Source organism: Dinoponera quadriceps, unplaced genomic scaffold (genome assembly GCF_001313825.1).
Source record: "Dinoponera quadriceps isolate SergipeBrazil2010 unplaced genomic scaffold, ASM131382v1 scaffold4444, whole genome shotgun sequence".
Taxonomy (NCBI): Eukaryota; Metazoa; Arthropoda; class Insecta; order Hymenoptera; family Formicidae; genus Dinoponera; species Dinoponera quadriceps.
The window spans coordinates 1,386,542-1,408,711 of NW_014558991.1; the positions used below are offsets into that span (position 1 = coordinate 1,386,542).

At 41.4% G+C, this 22,170-nt stretch overlaps 5 protein-coding genes across 7 annotated transcripts; 3 read left to right on the top strand and 2 right to left on the bottom strand.

Moving 5' to 3' along the window:
* The first annotated feature begins 4,609 nt into the window (after positions 1–4,609).
* On the top strand, positions 4,610–6,319 carry LOC106750065 (complex III assembly factor LYRM7). The gene is made up of 5 exons (XM_014630122.1): positions 4,610–4,774; positions 5,395–5,467; positions 5,561–5,631; positions 5,732–5,813; positions 6,044–6,319. Exons 1-5 carry the CDS (start codon positions 4,751–4,753, stop codon positions 6,172–6,174), a joined length of 381 nt encoding a protein of 126 aa, XP_014485608.1. The 5' UTR covers positions 4,610–4,750; the 3' UTR covers positions 6,175–6,319.
* A 478-nt stretch (positions 6,320–6,797) lies between these two features.
* LOC106750062 (UPF0568 protein C14orf166 homolog) lies at positions 6,798–8,657 on the top strand. The gene is made up of 4 exons (XM_014630117.1): positions 6,798–7,016; positions 7,300–7,521; positions 7,658–7,759; positions 7,851–8,657. Exons 1-4 carry the CDS (start codon positions 6,956–6,958, stop codon positions 8,216–8,218), a joined length of 753 nt encoding a protein of 250 aa, XP_014485603.1. The 5' UTR covers positions 6,798–6,955; the 3' UTR covers positions 8,219–8,657.
* Positions 8,658–8,757: 100 nt separating this feature from the next.
* On the bottom strand, positions 8,758–13,705 carry LOC106750063 (AN1-type zinc finger protein 2A). The gene is made up of 3 exons (XM_014630119.1): positions 13,657–13,705; positions 12,303–12,544; positions 8,758–12,133 (listed from the first exon to the last, which is right to left on the bottom strand). The coding sequence occupies exon 3, from the start codon at positions 12,104–12,106 to the stop codon at positions 11,468–11,470; it is 639 nt and encodes a 212-aa protein (XP_014485605.1). The 5' UTR covers positions 12,107–12,133; positions 12,303–12,544; positions 13,657–13,705; the 3' UTR covers positions 8,758–11,467.
* Positions 13,706–13,740: 35 nt separating this feature from the next.
* LOC106750064 (ADP-ribosylation factor 2) lies at positions 13,741–15,810 on the top strand. 2 transcript variants are annotated; one of them, XM_014630121.1, is made up of 2 exons: positions 13,741–14,268; positions 14,372–15,810. In XM_014630121.1, exon 2 carries the CDS (start codon positions 14,437–14,439, stop codon positions 14,977–14,979), a length of 543 nt encoding a protein of 180 aa, XP_014485607.1. In that variant the 5' UTR covers positions 13,741–14,268; positions 14,372–14,436; the 3' UTR covers positions 14,980–15,810. The 2 variants fall into 2 exon arrangements, with proteins under 2 accessions (XP_014485607.1, XP_014485606.1); XM_014630120.1 differs by having other exon boundaries at positions 13,742–14,198.
* A 502-nt stretch (positions 15,811–16,312) lies between these two features.
* Positions 16,313–21,912, bottom strand: LOC106750061 (zinc finger protein 598). Of its 2 annotated transcripts, none has more exons than XM_014630116.1 (3): positions 21,746–21,912; positions 20,595–21,206; positions 16,313–19,563 (listed from the first exon to the last, which is right to left on the bottom strand). In XM_014630116.1, the coding sequence occupies exons 2-3, from the start codon at positions 21,006–21,008 to the stop codon at positions 17,443–17,445; spliced, it is 2,535 nt and encodes an 844-aa protein (XP_014485602.1). In that variant the 5' UTR covers positions 21,009–21,206; positions 21,746–21,912; the 3' UTR covers positions 16,313–17,442. The 2 variants fall into 2 exon arrangements, with proteins under 2 accessions (XP_014485602.1, XP_014485601.1); XM_014630115.1 differs by lacking the exon at positions 21,746–21,912 and adding an exon at positions 21,376–21,738.
* Between the last annotated feature and the right edge of the window lie 258 nt (positions 21,913–22,170).

The following is a 22,170-nucleotide window of genomic DNA, read 5'->3' on the forward strand; positions in this document are numbered from 1 at the left end:
CGGGGACCTTATTGTAATGAGATTTATTTAGCTTGTAAACGAAAGAGATTCTCCTTCCGCGTTATACGAGAATTCCATCGTTCATTTGACGACAGATTTTTTGATTTCTTTATTTCTTTATTAAAGTGCCGATATTCAGATCTGGCTTTGAAACGAGCGCGATCGCAAAAGAAGACGACGATGTATAAACGATCCTTATTTATATTTGATTTGATAAACAAAATCGATTATGCGAAATAGCACGGCGATTATCCAAACAAGTCGATTATACAAAAATTAATTGTCGATTATCTGCGCGTACAAGTTGAGATTCATGTTTACGTCTCTCTTAACTTGAAAGTCCGATAATCGATAACGCGAACGTATTATCGCGAATTTATCTAACAATTAGCTAGCTCCCAACTAGTTCGAATCGATGTCCCGTTGTCAACATCGGCTTTCGCGCGAAACCAGTAGTATTTGATATATACATTTCTTGTCATGTTTTCAGCAGGATGAACTCGATCTCCAAGCCAACTAATATTTTGTTATTAAGAGACAATAGAATTACAAAATTAAAGAAACGGTAGAATTACAAAAATAATAAAATCCATAAATAAATAATTATATAACACATTTATCAAACTCCACAACGTATATCGTAGATTCCTATGTGAATTTCCACAAACCATGCGGATTTTTACATGGATTTCCACCATATGAATTCCTATATGAATTTTTATTATTCTATATGGATTCATATGAGTTCCCATAGATTTCTGTAAGACGTAGACTTCAAAAATTTTCCAACATGGATTGAAAGTCACGTAAAAATGGTTCGGCGGAGAATGGATTAAATTCGAAGCTAATTCGCGACATGTACGGTCTGAATGTGTTTTAATGCGTCGCATTCTTGGTAAATGAGACTTGCGTCATGCGTCAGCAGTACATTATATTATCTTTTGAACAAATATGGCAGCGTACGTTAAAATCGAAGGTGGGGGAGCATTGTAAGCATCGCGGAGGCGTATATTTGCGAAAAGCGACTGGTTATTACAAAAAATCATGGTAGAAACGAGTACGCGACAAACGGCCACCATTGTCGGCGATCCTGGTCGTGTGCGAAGGATTAAATGCTAAATCGTCGTGAATAGCGTTATCGCCGGATGTATTCTAGAAACTCGCAACCAAGACGAATGCAATTCACACCAGAAGTCGCGCAATAACTGTAACGCTCGACTACTGTATACGATAGTACAGAATAATAAAAATTTAATTGTATATTCTTGCTTATACGTGAAAATATGAGTCTTAAATTGATATTAATTTTTTTTTCACATAAACTTAATAACACGAACGTAAAAGCACGTACAGGCAGTGGATGAAAACTTGTGAGACTTTTATCCCGACGAGTTTCGCAAGGTTTTATTCAAAAGAAGAATTCGTTTCGCAGTCTCGAAGTTTCTTGGAATGAAATCTCACTAGAAACGAGTGAACATTCACTCGAAACGAAAATACCGCTACTCGGCGAATCGTAAGAGTGAAGTTTCACTTGAGCTTAGAGTGTATTCTGCAATCGATTCGAGTGAACATATTCCTGCGACAATGGAACACATCCGACTCGCTCTTCAATCTCGCGTGAAAGAATTTACTCGGCAATTTGGAGTGAAGAGTTCACTCGAATTTGAGGAACTCAACGGTCGTTCTGTTTTTCGAGTAAATTCACATTTAACCTAACCTAACCTAATCCTAAACGCTGAGCGGTTGCATCGGTCAGTCGTTCCGCGTCGCCGATTCTCGATGTCGACTCGGAACGACGAGCAGAAACGGAAACGTGAAAGAAATTGTATTACCTGACCCATCGGCGTTGTGGTAATACACACGCATCGTTATCAATCAACGGCGGCTCGAGAGACGCGGGTCACACCTGTTACACGAGCGCGCGCCGCCCGCTCGCTCGCTCGCCACGTGCCGCTCGCAAATCTTTCGCGACCGAGGAAGCAAGCCGGGGCTTCTTCCGCATACCGCCTTCACTTCCTCTTGCGCGACCTTCCTTCCATTCTTCCTTCCTACCTTTCTCACAACGACTTGTAACCGTCGGAAGACCGACTGCTGCGCGCATGCGCCGGCGCCATCTTTGCTCGACGTTCATATTTGATACAACGGGAAACGAGCGCGGTGATGCATAGAAAAAGTAGTCTTTAAATCAATGATAGATATTTTCATATACTATAAGAAAGAATATTACAATATTCTCAGGAGATTTTTCTTGATGTCTTAAATTGAGTAAAAGTAAGTAATACTTGCATCGATAAAAATTCAATTAAGTCAAAGTTAAAAATCTTCTGAGAAGATTATAATATTCTCGCTATAAGGATATCTATCGTTGATTTATATGAGATTAATTTTTTTTTTCGTGCAGGAACTCACACCGCGGATTATGTAATTTTTCAAATCAACAAATTTTTCAGAAGCATCGTTGTGTCTTCCAACTCCTCGACTCGAGAAGAACAGAGACGCAAAAACAGAACAATCTGAAATCTTGAAGAATTTATTATGTTCTTTAGTAAGATAAACACCATTGATATTCCATTTTTGCACTATTAGCGCAGGAAATATTGTTGAAAAGGACAAAAAGGATTTAAAAATGGAAAAAGCTATGATATTCTCTCCGTGGAGAAACAAATTTTTAAAAACGCAATTGTAAAAATTGTAAAAACAATGCAGTTATAATGTCCATTGGTTATCGACGAAAAATGAACACTCGGCATCCGTAAATACACGGGAAAATTCGATGCGGTAATATAACGGTATATGACGACACGAAGTATATTTAAAGAAGTTTATGTGGTTAAGAAGGCTATCTCCTTATCGCACGCTTCTTTATCGGAAATATCGTAATTCGTCCGAGATATTGCGATACATGAGACGTATTTTCCAGAATAAAGTCGTCAGACTTGTGAACGTGTCAGAGCAATTAAGTTCAGGCTCGTACGTAGCTTACGAGCTTTTCAAGACAAGATTCATCTACCTGACGAAAAAAAGGGAGAACCTTTGAATTCAGTTGTCAGACTTGCAGCAAAATTGTAACTCCTGTAAAAATCATGACAATTGAAGTCTCTTCCGTCTCTCGGGGACGGAATCAATCAACGACGGGGGGCGCTTGGAGGTGAGTCGCGTGCGCGTTCGAGACCCGTTGCGCTTATCTGTGCTTTATCTGCTTTTCACTGTAAAAGGAAAAGATCGACGGGGACCGATTAGTGAACTCTGCATTTATATGCATGTCCACCTGACAAGAAATAGATCCTCTTCGACAAGAACGATCGACGTTATCAGTTATACACGCAAATCGTGTCGTCGCAAGATTAATGAGCTAAACAGCTATGGTGCAACAGGCGCACGCTCACCTAAATACGTCACTGTTCTCTCTAGGCTCGCATATGTGGTATATATGTGTCGTACACACGCGCAAGTGTATATGAAGAAATACATTCCCGATTAATAGTGTCGCACGGTCAACGCGGTTCGCGCCGAGCAAAAACCCGAAAGAAGACTGCCTTGAATTGATAAATAATTATTTGTGCGTTTTCTCGAATCACGTATTGTTGGACTCGGTAGGCGCTCTGCAGAGCTGCTTACGTCACCTCATCTCATTACGTATGCGTCGTCATCGTCGGTCGTCGGTGATTATGATCGCCGCAAGGATCTCGCGCGATCCAACACGCACGCCGTCCTCTCGAAGTAGTTCAGGATCTTTACGTAATTTTATTCCGTATTAAAAGTAATCGAGTTGCGAATAGCCGAGAAGAAGTTGCGACATCTGTACGTCGATGCAACGACCGCGAGTTTTTCGCGGACCGGCAGACCGTTGATCTAATTTGTATCTGGAGAGACATCGCGAGGAGAAGCAAACGAGATACTAAAACGGTTCGACATTTGGATCTTTCTGGAATTATCCGCGAAATCCGCCTTGGACGAATTTCTCTTTCTCAGCGATATAATTTAGCCGGACTTTTATTCTCCTTAAATGGTGAAAGTCTAAGTCGTTGCTAAGCTTATCTATTAAAAAAGTAAATGTCTGATACATCCCTTGAGAAGTTTCTCCTGGAAATAGAAATCGTTTTATTTGAAAATATATTAATCAAAGGGTCATTCTCTCAAGAGAGACAGGCGAAATTCGACGTGGTGTAACTTGGGTAAAAACGATGATAACGAGACGGTTGAAAAAGTATTGTAAAATATTTAATGTTCAAATGTTCGATGAAGTTTATCAAGTTATACCGCGCAAATACGTATTTTATACTTTGCGCGGCATGCTACTGCGTCTCTTGATTTTCAAATTAAGCGCCCATACAGCCCTCGATATGACCATCGTCATGTGAACAGAATAACTTTGCAACAGTTTAAAGGTCGTTTTACATTAGTTACAAGCCGATCGCAATCAGACGCGCAACCCTTGTCGCGACAGCCAATCAGAAACGTCAATAGCACCATTGATGCTTCTGATTAGCTAACAGGAGTTACAATCGCCTAGTAACTAATATAGAACGAGCTTAAAAGTCCGTGTCTCACTACGGATTAAGATTGGACTAAAATTTGACCAATCAGAACAAGCTTAATTAAACTTGAGTTTAGTGAACTTTGCCTAATTCGTCGCATTTCAATCCGATCACAATCTGTACTATGACACGGGTTTTAAAGCTATTTTTTTCTACTTAATGCAAACAATATGTCTTTCTTGTAACAAATAATATTTGGAAAAGTTACCAAAATGAGTGATTCCCTTCGACGAGAGGTTATTAATAGATTTCTTACGCATAATAGTAATTCTATTCTGAGGCTATGTTAAGGTTATGTTATTTTTTTTATGTTAACCATTATTAAATTCTTTTTAAGGTAAAAGTACCAATACTCACATGCATTTAATTTGGATATTCTTATCGTTTTAGTTTGTAATTACAAATATTTAAACTTTCAATCATAAATATATATACATACATTTAATATATGCGTATATTCTATGTTGATAATTTAAAATATTTGTATTTAAAAACCAAAATAATGAGAATGTTCAAGTTTAGGTACTCCGAGTATATTGATATTTTTGCCTTTATTTGTGATTTATAATAACTAAGCGAAATGTAATAAGTTATTTATTTGTAATTCTTAGAGATTATAATTATACAATCTCTGAGTTCTAAGAATACAACTACAAATAAATTTAATTATTGATGACAAATATGCTTGAAAATATAACCACAGATAAGATTTCAAGATTATTTTTTATCTAAACATAATTCATGTAAAATTATATTAACGTGTTAATTTTATCGATGTCATTAATTATAAGGAATATTTATAACTTCAATAAAATATGTTTATTTTTTTTTTCATTTGTTTCTCTTCTATTTTTAGGTATTGCGAGTATTCAAACAACTTCACAGAACACGATTGAAGACATTTAAAGATGATGAATATGCATTGCAAGGTAATTGCAATTGAAGAATTTCTACTTATAGCATGATAATTTTAACATGTGGATTTATTCTTAACAAGTATAATATTTGATCATATTCTTCAGTTGTTAGAAACAAGATAAATGAAGAATATAGAAAATATAAAAATGTTATAAACACAGCAGCTATTGAAGAGGTACATCTATACACAATTCTGATATGCAGAATGTTCATAATTCATATGAAACATTGTAAATTCATTTAACTAAATACACATATGATTATTACGATGTCAGTTAAATAGATTTGCACAGGAAGTTGAACGCGGGGTACGTACAACTATTATCCAAGCGGTTGAAACAACTCCTGGAAGAGTAGGTAATAAGCTTGAATTATAATTACAGAATTTATACATGTGTGTATGTGAATTTTATCAATTGAAATTAAATATGTGGTTTCTAGAGGATAAGCATTATAAGTAATAATACATAATTGATAATTGTAGGCTTATTATTGTTAATCTTGAATAAGTACTAGGAATAATGTTATATAATTATAAAATCTGTATTACATAATTAATGAATTATAATATTGAATATACATTTTAGAGCTACGATTAACTCCAGATGTCCTAGTGGATAATGTGCCATACAAAGATCAAGAAGACAATAAGCCAGGCAAAGAAGAAACCCAAGCAAGTTCAAGTTGCACTTCTAAGATGCCGAAGGATACTAAGTGATGAAAATTAAAAGCAATTTATAAGCACAGGCTAGTGTATTCGGTTATTTGAAATTATTGTAAAATAGTTGTAAATACCACACTAGCTACGTAGTATTTGCATGTATATGTCAGGTGTACGAAGATAAAATAGTATTTCTAAGTTATTAACTGTGATTGAAGAATATAAGCTCAGTTCATAATTAAGGCTCGGCTTCCTTCGCTGGTTATATTGGTTTTATAATGTGTTATGGTGTTTTTGATTTGCTGACTCGACTTTGGCAGTGTTCCGATAATCTCAGCTGAAAGACGAAGTTCGAAAATGAGCGGTCGCCATTTTTCGTTCAACTCGAAATATTTTGACGAAAATTAACGACAACGTTAATATAGCTGATATAGTTAAAAACTAAAGACTTCAAGCTTTAAAGTGGTTTTTGAACGATCTCGACAGCATCATTATTGCGGAAATTACAGCTTGTTGAATTTCGCTTATGTTTTATTACAACGGAAAGTACGTCTGACCAGCCCTTGAGTCATACTACTTGAGAAACAGAAATACTTCTGACTCCATCGTTTAGTCATATCACGACTTCAGTTTCTCGTTAAGTATAGTGGCGGCTCGTAGCGGAGGTTCTGGAACTAAATTTCAGAAATGACGGGTCTCTCTCTCACTGAAAGAGAGAGAGAGAGAGAGAGCTAACTGTCCGGAATAGACTCCGTTTTTAGTAGTACTGTCTATAACACGTGAAAATTGGCTATTTTCGATAATAACGTACTTATTGAACTTTTCGTGACTAATTAATATGTTTGAAAGAAAATTAAAAGCACTCGGTTACTTGGAATGGGACAAAGTTAACGGGAACAGTGAGTAATTTCTGACACATGTCAAATAACCTATAGGACATGCTACCTTGTATTTTGTTACATATCATTAATACTTGCAAAATATTATGAAACTCAACTGTATCGTTTTATTAATAATACGTACTAAAATATTCATTTTTCTTCTCTCCTTACATCTTCATGTAGTTGAACACATGTCAAACTTGATACATTTTAAGAATTACATTTCTAGAGTCAAGCATATTTAATTCCTCGCATAATAAACAAGTGCTTATTAGTGGACATAACGGAAATAATATTTCAGATAATCAGCACTTCAGAAAAGTAATTGTATGGTTGGAAGATCAGAAAATACGTCATTACACAATAGATGATCGCATGCAGTTAAGGGATATTACTTCTCCGGAATGGCCGAAGGTGTTTGAGAAATATTGTAACGAAGTCAAATGTCCCATAACTAAAAACACAACTGATCAGTTGGAATGGTTTATAGGATATGCTGTTTGGTTAGAGTTTGGAGATGATTGTAAGTATGGATCTGTTTAACATAATACAAAATTAAAGGTACAATATAGATGTTTGTAAAATACAATAGTTTGTAAGATAAAATCGTTTAACTAAATAATAGACAATCTAATAAAATATATATCTTATTCCACTAGGCCAAAAGTACAAGGGAATCATAGGAAGCAAGGCTAAAGTGATTAATAAGGGAGCCAATGTACCTAATGTCAAGTCCGTAAATCCCCTAGATAATTTAGATTGTAAGTAAATCTTACACGTTTGACAATATTTCATATAGAAATATTATATGTAAACAACCAATTAATATCATGCATTTTTCTTTTATTTCAGTTGATAGTAATGCTTTTAAGATCGGAGTTAGTTCGATAGCAAAATTATTAAGAGTACCACAACATTCTGACCATCTTGTGACGTTACAAGCATGTAGCAAACTTGTGTGTAATAAATTGAATGTGGAGACAGTTAAGCAACGACCCAACACCATGACTGCTAAGGGTAAATCTCTGACAGCAATGACTATAGGGCCTGGCTTTAATATGGGTGACATAATGTTAGACAACGCTGCCAGAGGTCTTTCCTTGTTGTACATTCAAGATCTCAGAAACCTCCAGACAAAGATTAATGAGACGATTGTCGCTGTGCAAAATATAACAGCTAATCCGAAGACTGACACCAAGTTGGGAAAAGTCGGTAAATAAACGGCTGGTCCTGTATGGTTTATTCTGAAAAGGCATATACTCGATATTTTCGAACGAGCAGTGTAGATTGTACTAGGAAATCAGGAAAATATTCCGGATCGTATATATATGTCGTTAACTTATCGGAATTCGTTTGTATATTGTTAAACGGGGGATATCCGTCGGAATTGTAATGTGAGCATTATTAATTTATTTCCATATTCTGTTAGTACGTTATGTCTGAATATATCGATTTTGCAAAGGAATATAGTGTAAAGTTTGTTTCCCATTCTACAGAATCGATATTTCTCACGTGTTATCTAAGCACATCACGTCTCATCATTGTAACAAAGAATACTCAGCTCGTGCAAAAATAAATCAAAGTTATCCTTATGTATTAACTTATGTATGTTTCATAGAAAAAGTAGAACATTAGAGTAATAAATCGCATTATATCAGAGTGATCTTGTTAATTTATTTAGAAGTCGGTGCATAGGTGAAATTTGTATACCGCGAAAATCGTCTTGTGTTTAGAGTCATTTATTAATCGCGAAACGTTCAACCGTGTCTAAATAAAATTCACATAGACTATATTCGCGAAAAATATACATTTTATAAAAGAATAAAATATAAATTTATTTAATATACATATGTCGTGTAAAGGTAAATCATTTACGTAGATGCATATTAAATCGATTTGGTTTTACACAACCTCCTTGCCATTTTTTTCAAATTAATTGATTGATGCGTGTAGTTTCATGTACGAAAATGGTAACTGAAGTTCTGAGGGCTGAAGTACATCAGGCCATTAGAATGAAAGAAATGGTTCTGTTCTGCAGAATCGTGACGTTGTCGATCTTACAATCTAAACGCAGTACAGAAAAGATCTATTGTGTGTATATGTATATATATACGTCATACATACATTTTAATACAAATGCATATCTCGCACAAAAATGGTTGTTAGAAAAATTACACGTCATCACATCACATAATTTGTTACGACGGATTTTTTTTATATAAGCGTATCTGAGCGTAAACATAAGCCGTAAATTATGTATATATAATGCTAATAAAGAATGTGAATGGGTGATTTCTTTTATAAACGCGTACAATTGTTTGTCAATGTATTTCGGAAATTACCCGCTCGCGGCTCTTCGATTTTATTATCTGTCTGGTACTCACTAGAATATTCTAGAATCCATTAAATATAAATTACTACATTATATATAAGAAGATACGAATATAGGAATGTGTATAATAAATTATGTTTTCTTATACATACTCGAATGGTTGAGAAAAGATCTGTGTAGAGATACTGGAAGGCGATTTTTTTTTATTCGTATCCGCGCGAGTTAAAGTACTTCTTCGCGAAGATAGTAGTATCACAATTTCTTTATGTGCTAAAGAGAACCTTCTCAATCTGGAACGTGTATAACAACTGCACACGGGAGAGGTAACAAACATCCTTTGCTTTCCAGTAGCTCTGATATATCGTAGGCGAGTATAACAGTACTAACAAATCTTAAAATAGTAAAAAGCGTATCTTTATTTAAATATTATCGAGAATCATATTATTATTCTCACCGATTCCTTTCCGATATTAAAAGCATATTATTCGTTGATAAATATAAATATGTGATATAGCAAGCACCATGCATTTGCTATTGGCTGTGTCTCGTTAATTGTCAATATATTCGTACATGGTACAATATATATATTCGTATATGGTACAATATATATTAATCACTCGATATTTTGTTTAGTTATAATTATCTTAAAAACTCTGCATGCCTCTTATTCGTTTCTCTAGAAAAGGAAAGTATTGCGTTATGTTTTTTTTTTATATTAATGGAATCAGGTGATCCAAGGGAACCGAATATGTATGTATGTATGTGTCGTAAAATTATGCATATTTATAAAAATACGACACACAAAGAGTTATCACAGAATTTGTGAATATCAGTTTTGTTAATATCAAGGTGGCATGTTGAGCATACGTCTGGTACCTTATCTATTCTCTCTTTTCGCTAATATTATGAAGGATTTTCATAAAAAGCCTGTGATGTGATATGTTCAAATATGATTTCTATTTTGAGACTTTACTTAAGTTATTATGTGAATACTTAAATATCATACAATGTACATGATTCCTTTCTGCCACAGTTTTGGATATTGTGCTAAAAATCCAATTATGTGTATCTCATTTTGTCAAATAGAATCTCGAGATGAGAAACACGTAATAATATAATAACGTAATGATTAAAACAAGAATAATTAAACATTCTTCTCCCAGATGAACATCATCGAGTTAATAATTGACAATTTAATCCTATATTCAAGACAATATTAAATTCTTTAAATATACGTATCTGTATTATATGAAAATCTGTATAATATTCATCGTTGAAAGCAGTTTCTAAAAAGCCAGTTTATTATAAATGCCAATAAGCATAATTTGAAATAATTTAAATATATTTCCTATGTAATCTTTATATTATTAAAGAAATGAGAAAAAAAGAGAGAGAGAGATTCTTTTTATCAGCGCATATTCTAATGTAGATTATGCTTCACCTACTAAGGCACTCTATACTGAAGCTTCATCGTGTAATATATTATCAGAATCGTTACGATAGTTCGGCAGAATATAATCCCTGGTTGTAAGCCAGACCTTAATTTTACGGCATAACAATCTTAATGAAGTACGACGATACCCATCCTCGTGATATGGAAAGAAATATAAATTTACACGAATGATTTGTACACGCAACTTAACTCACAAAATTCTATACAAGTATTATACGAATGCCTCTGAAACAGGTGATTTGATTAATATATCGTACATACAGCTCAAACATTTCAAAATACAATACGTCGAATCTCACGTGTAACGATCCAGCCACGCTGATTCTCGCAAAGCTCAGCTTTACTCAGAATTCTCAATTTTACTCAAGGATCCCAATCAATAAGAACAATATGCTTAAGTAAAAATGTGAGCGATTTTATAAATATATTGTAATTTTTGTACACATCACGATAACAGCGATTGCACGGATAACGTTACACAACAGCACAGAGAGAAACGAATGTATATATAGCAACAGATATAGTTATTTGAAATCTTTTTGTGCTACGTCTGTTTCTTCGCACAATAAATTATAATAATATGCATCGCGACTCCGGCGGATGTTTCTTTTTCAGGAAACGAGGAGAGAAAGAGAAAGTTGTTTCCCTTCTTCTTTGTAACAGTGTAAAATAACATGTAGATGGTTACGAAAGTCTACATCTATCTCGGTTTCCAGAAGGCACTGGTTGTAATTCCCGTCTGTTCCTCTCCTCGTCCTGCATGGAAGCCTGGAGGGCTCTGGCCAATGCCTCGTCTTCGCTCATCGTCCCCTGAAGCCGGCGAAACGAGTTGCCGCTGGTGCTGTTCTGCGACACCGTCGTCTGGGCCTTCTTGTTCAGCGATTCCAGTCTGCGCAACCTCAACGCCTCCTCCGCCCCGATGCAGGCGTGATCGGTAGGGTGTCTGTGCTTCAGGCAGAAATTGGCACCGCACTCGCTGCACTTCACCTGCACCATCTCCTTCACCTTACATCCCTTCGATGAACACTTGTTAGAGAATATCTTCCTGCGATTCTTCCCGAAATCCGCCTGACAGTCGTTGTCTATATGCGAGCCCACAGCCAAGTCAGGTGGATCGCCCCGTTTTATCGGTATAGGAACGTTGCACAACGGGCATACAGGCACCTGCACGTTCTTCTTGTATGCGCTGGGACAGCTGTGGCTCGTGTACGCGATGTGATCCGTGCAGAAGATCTCACCGCAAGCGTCACACTTCAGGGGCAGGAAGTCCAAGCGGTGGCATGTACTCTCGGAACAGTGTTCTCCCAGGTTAGGGAACTCCATTTCGACTGCGATATGCCGAGGGTTCCACTGTAACACACGTGTCAACGCGTGACGAATCAATCAGACTCCCACTTCCACGGGAAATCAATCGCTTCGTAGTGAAAATGACAAGCGAATTTATTAAAATACTTACGATTGGCGTCAATATCTAGTGAATTCGCTCGCTTTGGAGGTACACACAATCTCTACAACTTACCTTGACTCAGCCAAAATGAGAGACGAGCTCGTGCGATTTCTCCGCAGTTCTCTCTCGGGTATCGCGCACAGGCAGGTTTACGAATGCTCTGGCTCTTCGACAAGGGATCCTCGACATAAGAACAGGCCGACAACGCTCGCGCAATATGTCACGCACTGACGAGGTAGACACGTGTGCCCCTTTTATATATTCTCGCGCGGCGGTGGAAACCGATGACCAACGATGATTGACGATTTTCGGTTCTGCACACACCCCCCGGGAGAATGTACGAGAATGTCATCGAAATCGGGAAGAGACGGAGATAGGAAGAGAGCTATCGAGCGCGGTGGTATCGCCGCGACGGTCGCGCGGAGACGCGAATAAATAAGGCTTGCCCGCGCGACTCAAATAGGATTGCAGAATTTGAAAACCTTCGGGGAGATTTCGCGTGAAGAAGTTCACATGCGCGTAAGATTGATACTTTGCTCTCCAATATTTGATCTTTCGATATTGGCATGTAGCGACATTTGAACAGGAATATCTAATACGGTCCGTAAAACTCGTATCAGACTACGGTGGAAACGAGTATTAAATATAAAAGTAGCTTGCAAAAACACTTCCTTGATTTTTATATTTCCTCTAAACTTAGGTTTCTAATTTTTATGTCGATATTTTTTGTTTTGGCGGTTTTAAGCAACTGGCAACATGTAAAACAGATGGATTCGTAGCTATGTCGAAACAAGTGACGATCGCTCCAAGTATTAGGATGGTTCTTTCAGAGCTAGTCTTTCGATTCAAGTTTCGATCGACAGATTTTACCAGTGTGAGCTGAGGAAAAGCAAATTTCGTATTATGCCGTATTTTATATTATTTTGTTTCATATTATATGGTCATAGATGATGTATCACCGATATTTCGTCGACGTGTCTTGAGACGAATTTCGTCAGAATCATCAGACGATGAGAATATTAATCCGCGGAGAAAAAAACAATGTTTGCAAGCACGTGTAAACGAGAAGAGAAGTATGTTTTCTATTCTTTTATTAATCCTCTTGATATAATTTATGTGTTTAAAAAGTTGATTATATCTACGTTTGACTTTTTTCCAGCTCGAAATAGATATCGATGGTCTCAGAAAGTAAAGCTCTCACGGAAAAGTGAACTTTTATGGTGTTTAATAATAGAGAAAAGAATGAACTTGACGATAAAAGTTGTTTGAATACGCTAGGTTCGATAGTTTTTTAGATATGAACATTTGTATAAGAAGAAAATGAAGCAAATAAGTGCGGCTACTTGCGTATTAGAGAACACATCGGGTGGGCCGCAAAGTGTCAATGATACTCTTGACTTGTTTCAATATTAATATCGAGACTTACTTGCATCATACATCCCTAGCCACGTTTGAACTGCGCGCTCCGGAGATGCAGCATTGCGCGGCCGACTTCATTCCGTGATTCGTCGTTCCCTGTCGACTGCGATGCGCGTCTTCGGCGCGAGGAAGCCCCAAAGGTAGAAGCGTTTACGGTACTCGAAGAAAGCACCAGCCGTCAACCTTGTCCTCGGATCTCGAAGCGATCGTGAACTCGCTTTCTCTCTTCCTATCTTTATCGCCGTTGAGGAGTGGCGTGCGTGGCGAATCTTGCCAACTGTTTCCGGCGGCAGGGCGCCTCGCCGCAAGGTGACGTTTGCGAGACACCGTCGTCTCCGAGGTGCGTCACGAGGAAAGTTTATCCTCTAGGAAGGAAAGCATAAAAGACCGTGGACGTCGATCCAGCAGGAGTGTCTGCATCGACGCACGCCACGAGGCCGAACGGTAAACCGGAAACGTCATTTGACAGATCGTTGGATTCATCCTAACGAACGACGTAGTCGCCTCTTGGCTACGCAGAGAATTCGTTCGCAACTGCGTTCTCGTTTGGTATGCCCTTTTTAGCTCAACCGGCTGCATTATTTCAAGAACACACATTGAAGCGTACATACAAGCTTTGGTGTGTGTAAATTTCTTTAATTAGTGTAACCAGTTCAAGTAAAAAAAGACGTCGTATCGCCTATTCAGTAACAAACAGCTGGCTCTCTTTTGTTGTTTCTAAGGTTCCTCTCGTATCCTGCGCTTTTGCTCATTCTCCGCTGAAGAAAACACAAAGGAACAGGACAAGATGGGTCTGACGATCAGCAGCTTGCTCACCCGGCTGTTCGGCAAGAAGCAGATGCGGATACTGATGGTCGGTCTCGACGCCGCTGGAAAGACCACCATACTCTACAAGCTGAAGCTTGGCGAGATCGTCACCACCATACCCACCATCGGCTTTAACGTTGAGACGGTCGAGTACAGGAACATTTGCTTCACCGTGTGGGACGTGGGCGGCCAGGACAAGATCCGGCCGCTCTGGAGGCACTACTTCCAGAACACCCAAGGTCTGATCTACGTGGTGGACAGCAACGACCGGGAACGTATCGGCGAGGCGGAGCGCGAGCTGGCGAACATGCTGAAGGAGGACGAGCTGCGCGACGCGGTGCTCCTGGTGTTCGCCAACAAGCAAGATCTGCCGAACGCGATGTCGGCCGCCGAGCTCACCGACAAACTCGGCCTAAACTCGCTGCGCGGCCGCCATTGGTACATACAGAGCACCTGCGCCACCCAAGGACACGGCCTGTACGAGGGCCTGGACTGGCTGAGTAACGAGTTGGCCAAAAAGTGATAGCGCCTCTCACTGCAGCCGGTATTCTTAAGGACAGCTTCTCATTCATCCGGGCATGGACGTAGAGCGAACAGGGATTCACTCGGTTACCATCATTGTTCAAATTGTATGTCGATGTAACGCTGTGCGATCGCGCGCGCCGGTCGACGCGAGGGGAGAGACAGGCCGACTACCAGGTTCGACCGCTTCTTTTTTATCGCTCAAGTACAACAGTAATTCGCGTTTTCAACGTGAACTCGTGCTCTCGTTTCGCGGCAGAGAAGTGAAAGGGAGAGAGGGGGAGGGAGGAGTCGTTGCGTCATAACAGATGTTTTTCCACAGGGATTGTACATAGGTTTTTCCTTCGTAGGTTTTTCTCTCCTCGTTGAAACGTGAATTCCGACTTTTGTTTTCGTTGTTAGCAGCAGGCCGCCCTCTGTCGATCACTGGCCGGTTCAGCTACATGAGAAAAGATTTATTTATTTTTGCCTTGTTGTTAGACGAAGAACCGGAGCTGAATACACGATTCGTCGTCCACTGTCCTACGTCCGTGCTACTCTCATCGGGAATGACATACGGTGTGCTGTGTGATGTTACACGTGCAAGTCGTTCGCACTGTCCTGTTCTTCGAATAAATAAGTGAATTTTGAGATAAGTAACGTTAGCCGGTAAGACTTGTACGATTTAAGTATTTGATTATTAACTTTAATATCTTTCAAAGGAAATATATATATATATATAAAACTTAACCGGAGTTGCTCCCGTGCCGAATCTTTTTTTAATAAGTCTAAGCTGTGTACGAGGTGTGCTTAGAGATATGATTGTCACAATAAAGTCTGAGGGTGAATATGAGAAGGAAGGGGCAGTTCACAGATTTCTCCAAAGTCAAATCTCTCGCCAGGCTCGCATTAACAGTCGTTTGCTTGAAACTTGTCTCAAATGAGATACTCAGGTCCGCAAGAATAGTCGTTATTCGAAGCATGTCTCAGGTGAGACACTCGAATTTGAATTCAAAATTGGATGTAACTTTCTCAGTTGAATAGCGTTCACAGATATATTGTTAAATATGTCATACAATTCAACTGAACAACTTGGATCTGAAAAAAAAAACATCTAAATTCAAATCCGAGTGTATCTCGCTCGAGGCAAGTTTTGGATAACTTGAAGCAACACGTCAGTTTTACCAGATTGTTAATATGAGTCTCGAACCTCCGAATCAGAGTCTTTCGCGAAGTTCAGCGCGTTCGTGGAACATCGTTCTCGCTTTCTGAAAAATCTTCCAACAGCGTGAGGGGCTGCAGGAGAAGCGGGCGGGAATCAACATTCGCATTCTGCTTGCTCGGTAAAATTAGTATTGTCGTTAACTGAATGTACAACTTTATTACAGTACAAAACAGTACAGTATAGTGCTACACAAGTACTGTATAATGTATCAAACGATCTGTTAATGTACGGTGTTACGGTATTCATAATAACCACGGCAATCTACTTTTCACTTCTCTACTCCAAGAAACATGGCAAATAAATTACGGAAGGAACGCTGCTGCTATTTACGAACTGTATGTACAATACGGTATCTTAAAATACAGCGGAAATGAAGAGTCGTTGAAATCGTTTAGCGCGTGCGCGCGCCCGCCCGCGTGTTCTCTCTCTCTTTCTCTCCCTTCACACAATGTTTAACAGACTTTGTATTTATTCGGCATCTTATCTCTTCTCTCTCATAAAGTTTATTTATACAAAAAAATATCTGATCTGTATCAGCGTTCACGTCGCTGGGCCTTTTATTACATCATTAATACAACCGTCTGTATAAGCTCGGGGGGGGGGAGAGGGAAGTGAGGGTTGATTGCGTGCCTCAAGACGTAGCGAGAATTACAGAAGTGAACGAATTTACCAGAATATTTATAATTTTATTGGCCAACAACTAGTGAATTTGCTCGCTTTTTTGTGATTCCCACTACGTTTTGAGGCGACCTCCTCTAATGTATATGTATATATATATATATGTGTGTACATATGTATACATATATATATACATATGTATACATGTAATCTTTTTAATGTGTCATTTTCCACTAGACCATTCGAGCGCCCCTCGATGTACTCAACGTAAAACTTTACCGCGAATAATCGGCGCTAGCTCTATGTTGGCGAATTTTCTCGCGTTGCGATGCCTAAAGGCCTATCTAGACGAGCATAATGCATATGCAGGAGGAGCAATCATGTATCTGATATAGAAAACACCCTTTTTCTGCACGGATCACGATTGACTGATTTCCTTCTTGCGCGATAACGCAAGTTCGTCCGGATAGACTTTCTCGCAATGAGTATACCGTTCGCATTACGTATTAGAGAGACACGGTTCGATGAAGGGGAGGATTACTCGACGGTACAAACAAGAAGAGAGCGAGGTATTTACAAGAATGGTTTCAACAGCAGAGGAACGATCGACGCGACGGGGAGGAGAGAAAGGGCTGGATCGACTCATTTACGCACCCAGGTGTTCTTCAGCGGCGGGGTGCTGCTCTTGCCGAGCGCCGGGAAATGGTTCTCCAGCGTGTGACTGGACATATGCGCGCGAAAGTCCGCGCCGTTCTTCGCCACTTGGCCGCAGGTCGCGCACACCTCCAATCCCTTCGCTTTCCCGGCCAGTTCCCGCTTGTGCACCTTAAACAGCTCCTGCTGCTTCGCGATGTCCGGCAGCAGCACCAGCAGCTCGGGAAAGACGTTCTCGAAGGCGTGGCTGCCCATCACCTCGCGACAGTGCGTGTAGTACTCCTCGGCGTCGCAGGTGCCGCCGCGGAAGAGGCCGCTCACGTAGCGGAACTGGTCGATCTTGTCCTGATGCAGCAGCACCTCGTTCAGCCGCGCCACCAGGCAAGTATTGCGCCTCTGAAAGTCGGGCGGTGACGCGTACGCGTGACCGGCGTCGTCCGCCGGCGGCAGGATAGAGTAGCTCTCCCCGGAGCTGCTGGTGAAGGTCAGGCCGTTGCTGCCGTGCAACCGGTCCAGGCTGTTGTACTTGACGGAGAAGCCAGGCGGCGGCGGCGGCACCGGCGAGCCGAAGCCGGGAGGTGGGTTCGACAGCCTGCTGCTGCTGCTGCCGAGGGCGGGGAAATCCTCCACCTTGTGGATGTTGTTGTTGGTCGTGTTCAGACTGTCGATCTTGAGCTCACTGCGCTTCCTCTGCACTCCGTTCGTGTCGCCACCGCCGGGTTCCGCCACGTTGTTCTTGTTCTTCTTCTTGTCCTTTCTGCTCGCGTGCTCCGTCGTCTTGCACGCGTTCGAGCTTTCCTTGGACTCTCGCGTCTGCTCGGCGTCCCTCTTGGAGGCGTTCGCGTTGGAACTGTTGGACTCGTTGCCGCTCGAGCTGTTGCCGTTCGAAGTCTGTTGCTTCACCTTCTTCTTCTTCGTCCTGCCCTTCGTCAGGTCCGTCGTTGTTTTCGCGTTATTGTTGGTGGAAGCGTTCTGTCCCCACGTCGGCACCACCGTGATCACCGATTGCTTCTTCGACTTGGACGACTTCGAGAGGCTCGGGAAGTCTTCGCGGATCGGCGACGACGACAGGGGTGGGACCTTCTTGGAGGCGCTTGTCGGCGCGGATTTCGAACAGGTCCACTGCAGGACCTCCTTCCACTGGGTCGAGTTGGCAGTACTGGTAGACGGCTCGGAGTTGCCCAATGCCGGGAACTCGGAGTCTATGGACAGTTGAGCGGGACGTATCCTGATGTTCGGGCCGGACACTCTGGTGGTGACGGTGCCGTTAGCCTCATGGTTCACTTGGATGGAGACGTTCGACGAGGCCTTCTGACACTGCGCCATCCCGGCGGCGTTGCTGGTGACGCTGAAATTGACCGTCTTCGAGATACCGGCAGAGTCCGGGCCCAGCGCCGGGAAGTTTTCGTCCGTCACCGCGAGCGGCTGATTCCTCACGGTGCTGCGGATGGTGACGTTCCCGCGGCCCTTGCTCTGCGTCAGCGTGGGCACCACCACGGGCGCGGCGTTGCCCAGCGTGGGGAACTCGTCGGTGCTTTGCACATCGACGGACGGCTGTCTCACGAAGAACGGCGGATCGAACGACGAGCTGGGCTGCTGCTGCTGATAATCCCTGCTGTTGTTGCAGTGCTCCCTCGTGTTCCTCGACGTCGACGCGCTCAACATGCCGCGTCTGTTGATGCGGTTATCGCCGCGCGGCGCCAACGTGAACTCCAGCTCCAGCGTTCTCGCCTGCTTCGCGGCGGCCTTGCTCAGCTGCTTGCCGTGGACGCTGGCCTTGTGCGCCTTCAGGTCTATGTCCGTCCGGAAAACACTCGTGAACTTCTCCTCCGCGCACACCCCTTCCTCGCACAGGTAGTGCTCTTGGCGGAAGTGCTCTCTGAGGTAGTCGTATGAGCTGTAGTATTGGTGCAAACCGTCCGCGTCGCAGAAGTGACAGTACAAGTGGTCGCGTCGCAGGTGTCGGTAGAGCTCGTCGTTGTCCATATAACGCTGGTCGCAGAACTCGCAGAGCGGGTGGCCCTTGTGACTCTTGTCGTCGAGGTCGCCCTTCCGCCGATGCTGCGCCAGGCTCGCTCTCGTGTAACAACGTCTCTCGTGGGAAAATATCTGCGTTCGGAGACAGCCTCGGTTAACAGACGTCATTTCACCGATCGACATGCAAAACAGACTGTGTACAATAATAACAATCATTTATATTGCTGCGTCACACCAAACAAGACTGGATTCGAGCAAAGTCAATATGGGCTGATTTAAAAACCGAACGCGTGTATTTGCAAGTCGGTATAATCGGTACATCTGTCGCTATTCGTCACACATATGTCGGCGTGTAACTTCTTCTACGAACAGCTGGTTGAACAACTCTTGTGACCGTTGCCACAACGGGACTGGACATTCCCCGCTACACCGCGAATGCAACAATATCAATGAGAAAACGTTTTGGTTACACAAGGTAAAAATACCCGGATCTAAATCTGAACATTCTCATTATTTTCGTTTTTAAATACGAATATTTAAACTTTCAATATAGAATATATTATGGATATTTGTTACATATATTGTAAATGTATATATATTTATGATCGAAAATTTAGATATTCAAAATTGAAGATTAGGCCGATATTCATACTCGGATCTTTTATTTGAGACTATTTTAAGTTCGTCTTCAAGTGCTTCGTAGCCAATGAAATGAGCCGTACAGTATCTGAAGATAAACTTAAGAAGGCTTACATGTAAGATCCGATTATGAGTATCGGCCTAGGAAGGTCTATAAGAGCCTAACATCAAAAAAACCTAAGGTGTATTTTTTTAATAGTCATATATTTATATACAACATGTATACAAATATGACTTAAAAAAACAAACACTACGCCTTATATTCGGCTCTTATCTATTATGCTTTTGCTATGCACTAGATTTTTCTAATCTTAAACTTTGTTAACTACATAGAACTTTAGATTTCTTATCTTATCAGTCCTTTCAGTATTTTTGTTGTGTTTAGATATTCGTAGTTAAACAACTAGAATGCTCAGGTTTAGACGCATGCCTGGATATTGATACTTTTACTGTAATAAATAAAATGAAATAGCGCAAGGACAGAAATAAGAAGTTGTGTGGCAAAGAGAAGATGAATGTCTCACCTTTAAATTTTCTACACATAAGTCACAGTAATGCAGCTCGTGTTGATGTCGCATGTGATCCTTCAAGCTATTGAAACTACCAAACACCTGCTTCTCCTTGCACATCGAGCACGTGTTGGCTAATAAATCGTTGAATTTCTCTTGGATATCCGGACTACCAAAATAGATAGCGTATTGGTCATCTATCAGATTCCCTTTACATAAATAACGGAAGGGCTTTATCTCTCGCGTGAACACAACTTTTGGCAGATCCTGGCGACAGATGGGACACTCGTTCTGCCGGCAGAGCACCCTCATCCTGGTGCTGCATTCGTAACAAACAGGATGCTCGCACATACCGATGCTGTAGATCTCAACATTCTTATAGCACACCACACAGGTGTTACTGTTAAAACTGTCGTTAGTTCCAGACATCTTGGTGATGCTAATTATATTAATTTCAACCCCCAAGTTGATTGTCTCTGCTCTCACAATGAAACGTGTATCATCCGTTTCAGACCGTTGCCTCTCCAGATGGCGTCGAAGACGAGGACTGTCTGTACTAAACAGTAGCTTCACTCAAACATGCCTCCAATGACAAGTTTCAGGCAGCTTCGTCAATAGACTAGTTTCCTAAAACAGAGCACAGTGTGAGAACAGTGCGTCGTGTATTTTCAGAGACGACAGAGCAAAAGAGAGAGAGAGAAAGTGCAATCACGAATCGCTCGCGCATTCGGATGTGGTGACGCGTATCGCTCGGTCGACGTCACGCGACGCAATCCTCGAAAATATCCGGTCGTACCGAGAGGATCCGTATTCTCCCTCGTCGATTCGCTCGCTTCTTTCTCTCCTTCGCGGCCCTCCGGTCACGATCTTCCGAAAATAGATAACGGCCGTACGGCGAGCGTGGAATTGGCAGCGGTTTCAGCAGATGGCAGAATTTCTCACAACGGGCGAGGTTATCTGCTTCTCAGGTGTCACACGGGAGATCCCGCCGCGTGTATACGAGCGAGCAAGCGAATGATCGGCTGGTCGATCGGGCGTTTCGGCCGCGCGGAACGGAACCTCGTGCGCGAATACGAGAGCGAGGGAGAAAGAGGGAGGGAGAGAGAAGGAGAATGACCGATCTCGTCGAGGAAAAGGCTAGAGGAACTCTATTTGCACCCGTGTACCTGCGTACCGTGTCACCTCGACACGGCGGGGATGGAAAGCTCGATGGGAAATGCTGGCGAGCGAGCTCGGAAACGGCTCGATATCGACGCCGCGCGTTCCTCCGCCCTTCGAGTGGAGATAACCGTTGTAACAGTTCTCCCCTCCGTCCCTCGCCGCCGCTCGTCGTTATTCATCTATTATTTTCGGAAAGATGGAGAGGGTTATCATCCATCTGTCACGTATTTCTTTCTTTCTCTCTCTTTCTTTTGACCATTGCGTTATTGTCGATCTGTTTACCGACGGTCGCACATCTCGCGGTTTGCCGCAAAAGCTGAAAAGTCGAAGCGAATTTTCCGACACCGGTCTGAAGAAAAGTTCTAGAAGAGGGGAAGCACAAAAAGTTCGTCTGCTTTGTCCTTGAGAGTCATGAAACTCACAGTCATTT

What these genes read in the sequence shown, in the direction of transcription:
- LOC106750065 (XM_014630122.1), top strand. Translation starts at nt 4,751, where the DNA reads ATGAGTGATTCCCTTCGACGAGAG. An exon ending in ACACAGCAGCTATTGAAGAG is followed by an intron (nt 5,632 to 5,731) that starts GTACATCTATAC and finishes TTACGATGTCAG; the next exon opens with TTAAATAGATTTGCACAGGA. An exon ending in AACAACTCCTGGAAGAGTAG is followed by an intron (nt 5,814 to 6,043) that starts GTAATAAGCTTG and finishes TATACATTTTAG; the next exon opens with AGCTACGATTAACTCCAGAT.
- LOC106750062 (XM_014630117.1), top strand. Translation starts at nt 6,956, where the DNA reads ATGTTTGAAAGAAAATTAAAAGCACTCGGTTACTTGGAATGGGACAAA. An exon ending in GGACAAAGTTAACGGGAACA is followed by an intron (nt 7,017 to 7,299) that starts GTGAGTAATTTC and finishes ATAATATTTCAG; the next exon opens with ATAATCAGCACTTCAGAAAA. An exon ending in TCCCCTAGATAATTTAGATT is followed by an intron (nt 7,760 to 7,850) that starts GTAAGTAAATCT and finishes CTTTTATTTCAG; the next exon opens with TTGATAGTAATGCTTTTAAG.
- LOC106750063 (XM_014630119.1), bottom strand. Translation starts at nt 12,106, where the DNA reads ATGGAGTTCCCTAACCTGGGAGAACACTGTTCCGAGAGTACATGCCAC.
- LOC106750064 (XM_014630121.1), top strand. Translation starts at nt 14,437, where the DNA reads ATGGGTCTGACGATCAGCAGCTTGCTCACCCGGCTGTTCGGCAAGAAG.
- LOC106750061 (XM_014630116.1), bottom strand. Translation starts at nt 21,008, where the DNA reads ATGTCTGGAACTAACGACAGTTTTAACAGTAACACCTGTGTGGTGTGC. An exon ending in TATGTGTAGAAAATTTAAAG is followed by an intron (nt 19,564 to 20,594) that starts GTGAGACATTCA and finishes CTCCGAACGCAG; the next exon opens with ATATTTTCCCACGAGAGACG.